Consider the following 9159-nt stretch of genomic DNA (forward strand, 5'->3'; position numbering starts at 1 on the left):
ATGAGAGCCCGCCGGTCCCCCCCTCTCTCGTTTCCCTCCCCCCTCAGGCCGGCACGCGCGGCGCACGAGCGCGGCGTCTTCTTTCTCCCGCGCCTGCGCAGACTGCGGGCCCCGCCCCTCCCGCCAACGGTCTCCGAGCGCCCCCCCAAACCCCTCAACGGAGGGCGCGAGGCCGGGATGTCGGGGTCCCGCGAGGTGGTGACGCTGCAGTTGGGCCCTTACGCCGGGAGCGTCGGCGCCCACTGGTGGGGGATCCAGGTACTGTACAAGGCGGGCCGGCGAGCGGGCGCGGAGGGGAGGAGTGCGCATGCGCCCCGCGAGGGGCGGGGCCGTGGAGGGGAACAGAGGAAGTGCCTGCGGCGGGCGGGGCCTGTGTGTGGGCGGGGCTTGCTCCCCCCCTCTCTTCCCGTGTCTAGGTGTACGTGTGAATGTGGATATGGACCCGTGTACGCCCCTATTCCACTAGGGACTCTTCATACGGTCACATGCACCCCTCTCCCCAGTTTGTTTACCGAACAATTTTAATTTTTTTTCAATTTCGTGTAAAGATAACATAGTATTCATTTTAAGGGCAGATTGTAACCTTTGGTTTTTTTTTAAGGAAGTTAATAGTAATTTTGTTTCCTAATGATTTCAGAAAGCTAAATAAAACCCCTTTTGAAACCAACCAACCAGAGCTGCTGTTCTCAAAATCAGTAATATTTTGAATACATAGGTAATAAATAAATTGCTGCCCAGTCATTTATTTCTAAGATGTGTTAAAAAAAAATCCTGGCCTCTGCACAAAAAAAAAGCTGAGGCAGGCCCTGCTTCTCAGGCTCTGAAATACGTACCTAAATAAATTTCCTTGTTAATAAAATGTTTTCCTTTCATCAAAGAGAGGCGGGGAGTCGTTCTTGTTTCCACTGCCATAAAAAGGGTACTAAGTCTTGGATCCCTTTCTGAGGCCAACGGACACGTTATTGTTGAGCACGGTGTGGGTTGTTTGCTGGCGTTTTGTGCGGGACTCTTCGGTTCATCCCCCCTTCATTTTCCCAGGAAGCTTCGCTCTGCGAGGGTGACTCCGATGAAGCGATTCGCCACGATGTGCTGTTTCGACCGGGGAGGAATCCCCAAGGACGTGCAACATACACACCCCGCCTCATCCTCATGGATCTCAAAGGTGGGTAATTTGCACGCGCGAAAACCTGCACGGAAGCCGGGCACCTTCCTTCCGTGTACGTTTATTTGCGGCCTTTCCCCTTCCAAACGCTTTTCCTTCTCGGTTTTCCCCCACGGATACTAAGGCATGTGTGGGTTGTCACAGGAGGACCGTAGTATCCGCGCGGCGGGGGGGGGGGATCAGTTCCAGGCCCCTCCCCTCCGCGGATGCCGAAAATTGCGGAAAGAACAAACGCTATACTGTCCATATCATGGTCTTTGGCTCCCTCTAGTGGCCCATTCTGGTAAGCACGCCATGGAAATTCATATTTTTGTGTTTTTTTAAATTTAATATTTTGAGACTGTGGATAAGTAAAACCTGTCATTAGCAGCTCAGGTCTTGCAAAGTCAAGGCTGAAACCTTCTTTATGATGTCCGGCCACCTCATCTTTAGTCTTCCTCTTCTGATGCCTTCAGCTTTTCCCAGCATTATAGGGTCGCGCGCCCCCCCCCCCCCCCCACAAGCAAGTCTTGTCTTCCCATGAGGTTGCTTCTAAAGAGATCCTGTATCGATCTAGGATCGACCTGTTTCAGGGAGTCCATACACAGCGGGCCAGTTTTCGGCAAACAAGTGGGTTACGGCTCTCCCCTTTCCTCCCCGTGGCCGAACCGGCGAGAGATCTAGCATTCAGAGCCCGTATGTATTTGCCCACCAACCAGACATGGCTCTCTGCAGCCCCGGGCAGGACCAGGCCTTTGGCATCACTTGAACCTTAGTCCTCCGCGTTGAGTGAAGATGCCAGGGATTGAACCCAGGGCCTGCTCAGTGCAAGGCAGGTCTTCTCCTTCGGAAGGAGGGACCTGCTTGATACCTTTGATGCCACCCGTGGGTCCTGCAAAGCGTGCAAAGGAAATGCCACCAGGCACTGGGGAGGATGCTGGATCCTTCTTATGGGCTTCCGGGAGTCAGCTGGACATCCATCGTGAGAATAGATTGTGAGCCTTTGGAGTCTGATCCAGTGGCGCTTCCCCCCCCCTTCCTGCCGCCTTGACCCCCTGAGAGTGCCTGATGATGAGCAGAATGGGGGGGGCTCTGGGTGCTTGCCAGCTCCCTTCCAGTTTGGGGTGCCCCACGGCTCGTGGGCCTCCGCTCGCCAGCTGCTGTCTCGAGAAATGTCCGTGTTTTGCTTCTCCGCAGGGAGCCTGGGCTCTTTGAAGCAAGAAGGAAGCTTGTACGAGGAGACAAACACAAACCGCCCCACAGCATGGTGAGTCCCCCCCCACCCTCCCCACCCCAAAACCCAAACAGACCCCCCCCCCCCATTTGCACCCAACGCGTACAGACCTGCTCCCTACAGAGCTGTCGGTCCTTCGTTTCGTTTTATACTGGAAGGCTTAGGATACGTTCTCTGGAAGAGAATCTCAACCGACTCGCGTAACATTTCTGATTCTTGCTGCTCAGAAACGTTTCTCGCCCCTGAGGTTTCAGATGCGACGCTGCTCTGTTTTTTATATTTAATCCATCCTCTCTCCCGGAAGAAAAGAATAAAGAAGCCCCCAATTTTTGTGGGGGAGAGAGACGATTGAACAGATGGAATGAAAAGTTAAGAACCAACAGAGGTTAAAACTTCTTTTAAAAGCACCAGAATTTACCAGCAGGAATTAATGTGTTTCTTGATTGTAAGCGCGCACACTTACAACATAAACGGAAAAAGGGATGAGAAGGAAGGAAAAACGATTAAATTCTGGTGTCCATTCTTTCCAGATTCATTTAAGTCTAAATTTGGGGAATCCATAATGAAAGGCTGTCGCTTCTGTGATTATTTGAGAATGATTACTATGTTATTACAATTTTCTGATTGTTTATATCTACTTATATACGGTGCCAAATACTATTTTTAAGACTGACTTAATCTCTGTGTACAACCTGATCAGGTTAGAAAGCAATATTCCGTCCCTTCTGTTCATTTAAAAGCAGAGGGGGAAAGACCGCCTCTTCCATACCGCTTTTCAACCCCTCACCAGATCTTTTTTTATAGTAAAAGGACTTCCTTTTTCAGGAGAGGGAATCTGTCGACGCACCAAGAAGATCCGTCCCCTGCCAATCCATTCCTGCAAGGCCTGAGCAGGCCGGAGGTAAGACTCCCCCCCCCCCCCAGCGCCAACGTCTTCATCTAGAACTCTCAATCCTGGGGCGTTGGCTTTGCCTGCCCGTATCGGGCATGTCTTCCTGACGTTCCTCTTTCCGGTTTCATTTTTGGAGAATCAACAGGAGAACCAGGTTTGCTTTGCAGCTTTATTGCACTGCTTATCACATCACCGCTGTCCACTTCAAATAATTCCGTTTCCCTGGGAGTGTATGGATGCTGCTCATCTCTAAGGCCTCGGGTGTAAATCATTCTCTCTCTCTCTCTCTCATTATTTCAGAGTTCCCATGGCGATTTAGCTTCTCGGACTCTTCCTGGTGGCAAAGGTGTGTGTGTGTGTGCTGTGGCTTGCGTGGCTTTCCTTGAGGGGGTGGAGAGCAGGGGAACAGGCTGGGCGGGCGACGCTGGCGGCAGGCCAGCTCACGACATGGCCAGCCCTCGCTTATCCAATTGCTCGGTGGTGTTCCCAACCTGGAGTCCCCAGAGGTTCTTGGACTACAACTCCCAGAAGCCTCCGCCAGGAGCTGGAAGCTCATTGGCTTGAAGCCTAGCAGGGAAAGAGAGAACATCCTAGGTCCTTCTCCCTGCAGAGAATGGCGAAGGGTTGTGGGTCAAAACGTCAGGACCGTGGTCTCCCCTTAGCAGAGCTTCTGCTGGGATCACGAGGGCGTTTGCCGGAGGCCGGCAACGCACCGCCAGCAGCCGATGCAAGGGAGCGCAGCTGGACAGCATGCTCTCCGCTGTGTCTCCCCAGACAGGCACCCGCGTCTCGAGCGGCCGAACGAGGCCCCGAAGACATCCGGCTTGGAGAGCGTGGCGCACGCCTGGTCCGACTTCCTCCGGACGTCCCTGCACCCTCGGAGCGTCATAACCATCCACCAGTACAATCACGAAGGGTAAAGCACCTCCTTCCGTCAGCCGGCGTGGCCTTTCTTGTGGCCTCGGGGGGGGGGAGAGGGATGGGTGGAAAGCCCCAGGAGGGGCCTTTACAGCCGAGCTGCTTCTCTCCTTCAGGGATTCGAGCCGCCTGGAAGCTTTTGGGCAAGGGGAGAAACTCCTGCGCGATGCGAGCTACCTGGATGAGCTAGAAGACCGGCTGCATTTCTATGTCGAAGAATGTGACTATCTGCAGGCGAGTCCAGCGGCCGGCTCTTGTCTGACCAGGGAAGCGGGTTCTTCTTGAATTTCTTCTTTTATTTTCCTTCTCCTTTTTTGCCCGTAACCTTTCCGGAACTGAGCTTTTATTGCCCTCCCCTTTGTTATTTTAACGCACGGACACCCGTTCGGCGTCTCAAGGCCTTGACGCGGCGTCTCTCCTCGTCCGTCCAGGGGTTCCAAGTTCTCTGCGACCTGCAGAACGGGTTTTCTGGGGTCGGAGCGAAAGTCACCGAGTTGCTGCAGGATGAATACGCCGGGAAGGGAATCCTGACGTGGGGCCTCACTCCAGTGCTGCAATCCACCGTAAGTCTAAAACGGGTTTTGTGCTTTGAATCAAGGAGTCGGAAGGGGACTCTGAGGCCATCCAGTCCAACCCCCAGCTCAAGGCAGGAGTCCAGACCAAAGCAGATCTGACGGAGGGTGGTCCAGTTTTCTCTTTAATGCCTCCAGTCTTGGATTGGAGCCAGAGGTCATGGATTCCGTTGTCGTACGGCTCTAACAATTGGAGCAGAAATGGATCCGATCGCAGATAACAGCAACACAGAGAGGTTGACTCTTTTTTTCCTCCCCTCTTGCAGATCCCGCAGAGGAATTTCTACAGGCTCATGAACATGGTCCTGGGGATTGTGACCCTTTCCAGCCACAGCTCGCTTTTCTGCCCTATGTCCCTGAACGGGAGCCTGGGTCTCCGGCCGGAGCCCCCCGTTGCCCTCCCGTACCTGCACTACGAGGTGAGCGGTACGTGGTGATGACAGAAGGAATAAGGAGTCGATTCAGGGAGGAATGAGAGCCTTGGGCTCCGTGGCTGGCGGTTGGGGACCCTTTCCTGCCCCCCCCCCAGTCCTGCTTCTGGGGTTCCTCACATCTCGCCCTCAACCTTCTGCTCAAACGTGATGATGAAAAGTCAGGGATGAAATCAGTATAAACCGGCATGCCATAAGCCCCCGAGGGGGGGGTGGGCTTGGTGGCACTCCCATTTCTCGAGAAGCACTGTCCGCCCTGCTCTCTGGAAAGCAAGCGGTTCCCTCGGTGTCTTTTGCCCTTTCCTGATCCACCTCAAGACACCTGGGCGCCCTTCCGGGTCTGAGAGAGTCCGCCGTGACACAACCTTTCCCCCTTTTTTTTTCAAATGGAAGCACCGGATAAACCCTGGGGGTGGTTTTACATTTGCAGACGCCACCTAGAAAGGTTTTTCTCCCCTTCCCTTCTGGTCTTCGTCGGTCTTGAGGGCTCAGGGCCAGCCTCGGTCCTGGCGGGTGGGGAGAAGGGTCCCCGGAGCGTTTGCCCCACCCTGCGGCCCGCCGGCCTCTCTTCCGGAGCGGGAGTCCCGGTGATGGGGAAAAGGCTCACTCCCGGCAGTCAGCATGGCTCGGCTTTCTGACCCTCTGCAGGCATCTCTTGACTACCACACCAGCGCCATCCTCGCCACGGCACTGGACACGCTCAGCCTCCCCTACCGCCTCCAGGCCTCGACGCTCTCTATGGTGCACCTTGCGGAAGCCCTGACTTTCTCCGGGAGGAAGGTAGGGCAGTGTGGCCATCGCCAGATGTCTCTCTTTCTCTCTCTTCCGCCAGCCTCTCTGTCTCTTCAAGGCCAGGACCCTGCAGGATTCGTAGCCGCAAAGGGGGTGGAAAAGAGGGTCAGGCCTGGCCAGAAGTGTGCATGGAAGTAGCTGCAGAAAGTGCTCCCACCCCTGACTTCCTTGGAAAGAGCCAGGCCTTCATTGGTGGCCGCCTGGCTTCTGTGGGCTGATCTTTAGGTGGCAACCTACAGAAGCGACTCAAGTTCTCGTCCCTTCCTTCCTGTCTCCTCTCCTCCAGGTAGCGGCTGCCGTGGCTGCCGTGCCCTTCCCGGTGTCCCACGAGCAGCTCCTCCCTGATGTCTTGAGCGGCCACCAGTCCTCTCTCCCCGGGACCTCCCTGTCTTCGTGCGGGGAGCCCAAAGGGGCCCACTGTTTTGCTCAGTCGGTGGTTCTCCGTGGAATCAGCAAGGAGCGCCAAGTCAGGTAAGGCCTTTGGGGGGTGGGGGCGGATTGCTTCCAGGGATCATTCAGGCTTGATTTACTCAAGGGCCCACTTGCTCATCTTTCTGACCATCCTGGGTATCCAGAAAGCTCTCCTTCGGCACCACATTTCAAAGGTATAATCCCCCCCCCACTTGTCTTTTTCACTTTCCAGCTTTCACACCCATACATGGTGGGGAATTAGAAAGGCAACTGGAGTGGGTTGCGGGAGGCCTTTCTCTGCAGAAGAACAGGCTGGAGTGTGGAGGCTTTTTTGTCTTTTTCTCCCAGCTGTGGAATGTTTTCCCATTTGCCCGGTCTCTTTCCTGCTTTTTCTTTTAGGCACCAGCTAAATCCCCTGAATTGGACTTAAGGCTTTTCACATTTATTTAGTATAATGTACCACTGGAAAATCCAGCTGGTGTCTTCTCTCGGAACTACTTCATATCATAATACTTCTGTGAAGCTGGCATGGTGGATACTCTTTCCAGCAGAAAGGTGGCATGGAAATACTTTGTTAATTCAGTGCCACCAGGCAACGTGGTGAGATAAGAGTCATCCATGTGACAGCTGCTGGTTAGGATTGCAAGTAGAGCCAAGCTCTATGCTAACGGAGTGCTGCCAGGCAATGTGGTGGAATAAGGCAGGGCATCCGTGTGACAGCTGCTGGTTAGGATTGCAAGTAGAGCCAAGCTCTATGCTAACTAAGTGTTGCCAGGCAATGTGGTGGAATAAGGCAGGGCATCCGTGTGACAGCTGCTGGTTAGGATTGCAAGTAGGCCCAACTTCTGTTATTCCTCACCTAACAACTATCTCTTAAGAGACCCAAATCTTGCCATTGAAAACAACTGCCAGAACCCTCCGTGGTCCTCAATCCTGCTCCATTTGTTTCTCCTGCAGCCGCATCCCCTCCGGCGCTGAACCGAAGTCCGTCCTCCACATGTGCGAAACCGGACAGGAGGTTCTGGCCCGTTACGTGCACACTGTCTGCCCCACAACCTTCAGGTGGGTGAGACGGGGAGTGAGAGGAAGCGGGTGGCCGGCCTGGGGTGGGGGGGGGGAGGCCGAGATGCTTCCGGCTCACGACGGCTGTTGTTTGCTCCACAGCACTTCCCACTTGCTGCAAGGCCCTTGCAGGATCCGGCCTCCGTACCCTCAGTACTTCTCCCCTCTCTTGAACAAAGACGGGTTCCTCTTGGAGAAGCCACCGCAGACTCTGGCAGGTAAGGGCGCCTCCAGGTTCGCCTAGAAGGGGACCGCTGAGCTCCGGGTTTTTGGACCAAGGGGGGGGAATTCATTTTTGCTTCCTGTCCTGTCTTGCTCCTGCTTTGGCGGATGGGTAGCCACCGGGCAGGAGACCACGGCCAGAGACGCAGTAGAAACCCGTGTGGAAACAGCAGAGCGTTGGGGAAGAAATGCAGCGAAGGCGTCGGAGGGACAGCCTCCTGCATCCTTTACTCGGGACCCAGCACAAAAGGCCCAGTTCCAGCAGGATTTGGGTGGGAGATCTCTCGCTGTCCGAAATGCTAAGGGCGGATTTCCCTTTCCAAGACTGATCTTAAGGCAGTAAATACACCTTTTCTTTTTAGACAAGGATCTGATGTCTAAGCTACCTTGCAGGGTAGTTTTTAACTTGATCCTTTGTTGTGTTTGTGTTTTCTTTAACATTAAATTTGGTTTTACAGTAGGAACCCCCCCCCCCTTATCTGCGAAATCGGCACCTGCTGGATCACATATCCACAGACTGAAAATATTTTTTAAATTTTTTTTTAAATCCCAGTTTCATATGGTTTCCGCAACTGTTCACTAGAGCAGGGGTCCCCAACCTTTTTCACCCCGTGGACCGGCTGGGGAAGGCAGGGCACCCCCCACGCTCATGCGCATACAAGTGTGTTGCGCACACATGCAAACAGCAGCACGGTGCTTGTGCAGGCACACAGGCCCTTGTGCAAATCAGCTATGTGGGGGGGGTGAGTGTGTGCGGGTCAGGTGGGAGGTCTGTTTCCGCACCCATGGACCGGCACCGAACGGTTCAATATTATAAAATCATTTGCTATCTGTGTTTTTGAGCATTGAGGGGGTACGTGTGCACTTGGAGCCAACCCTCCCGTCGATGGGGTGGGATCCCACTCTGCCGATTTTTATTCCTTTCAGAAGCTTGCGAGTTGCTTTCTCTGCTCTTTTATGCATTTTTAGTAGAAAAGCAGAGTAGAAACATAATCTCAATAAATAATCAAGGTTCTCAGCGGCTTCTTTCCCTTGGTGTCTCGTACCTCGGAGCAGCTGTCCGTTAATGCAAAAAAACGCTCTACAGGGAGTCTTCTAAATCTGTGCCTCCCTCCTCCTTCCCTTCCTCTCTCCACAGCCGTTGAAAGCGTCCCCGTCTTCACGGCCCTCCAGGCCTCGGCGATCCTGCGCCGCACCCTTGGGCGTTTTTACGAGGACCTCCGCCAGGTGGACGTGCGGCGCTGGGCCAGCTTTTTTTCCGTCGGGGTCGAGATGGACGACTTCCTGGAGGCCCTGGAGGGGCTGAGGACCCTTTCGCACTGTTACAGAGAGAGCGGTTCGTCGGACCATTCGGAGGACGAAATAGACTAACCGCTTTCTGCCACCAGCTGACCCTTAAAACATGACCCTATAATAAAATGCGCTAAATCCACCTCCTTTGTTCCTGGGCTGCTGTAAATCCCTATAAAGGTGAGGGTGCGCAG

The 9159-nt window shown here is 54.1% G+C and overlaps 1 protein-coding gene across 2 annotated transcripts; it reads left to right on the forward strand.

The window, feature by feature from the left end:
* Positions 1-24: 24 nt before the first annotated feature.
* On the forward strand, positions 25-9107 carry MSTO1 (misato mitochondrial distribution and morphology regulator 1). Of its 2 annotated transcripts, none has more exons than XM_020797341.3 (14): positions 25-258; positions 1039-1162; positions 2339-2408; positions 3201-3276; positions 3568-3613; positions 4042-4183; positions 4302-4419; positions 4617-4748; positions 5024-5176; positions 5837-5968; positions 6267-6451; positions 7349-7453; positions 7556-7671; positions 8814-9107. In XM_020797341.3, exons 1-14 carry the CDS (start codon positions 178-180, stop codon positions 9044-9046), a joined length of 1713 nt encoding a protein of 570 aa, XP_020653000.3. In that variant the 5' UTR covers positions 25-177; the 3' UTR covers positions 9047-9107. The 2 variants fall into 2 exon arrangements, with proteins under 2 accessions (XP_020653000.3, XP_078238406.1); XM_078382280.1 differs by lacking the exon at positions 25-258 and adding an exon at positions 419-715.
* Positions 9108-9159: the final 52 nt, after the last annotated feature.

Source organism: Pogona vitticeps, chromosome 15 (assembly GCF_051106095.1).
Source record: "Pogona vitticeps strain Pit_001003342236 chromosome 15, PviZW2.1, whole genome shotgun sequence".
Lineage (NCBI taxonomy): Eukaryota > Metazoa > Chordata > Lepidosauria > Squamata > Agamidae > Pogona > Pogona vitticeps.

What these genes read in the sequence shown, in the direction of transcription:
- MSTO1 (XM_020797341.3), top strand. Translation starts at nt 178, where the DNA reads ATGTCGGGGTCCCGCGAGGTGGTGACGCTGCAGTTGGGCCCTTACGCC. An exon ending in CACCAGTACAATCACGAAGG is followed by an intron (nt 4,184 to 4,301) that starts GTAAAGCACCTC and finishes TCTCTCCTTCAG; the next exon opens with GGATTCGAGCCGCCTGGAAG. An exon ending in AAGAATGTGACTATCTGCAG is followed by an intron (nt 4,420 to 4,616) that starts GCGAGTCCAGCG and finishes TCGTCCGTCCAG; the next exon opens with GGGTTCCAAGTTCTCTGCGA.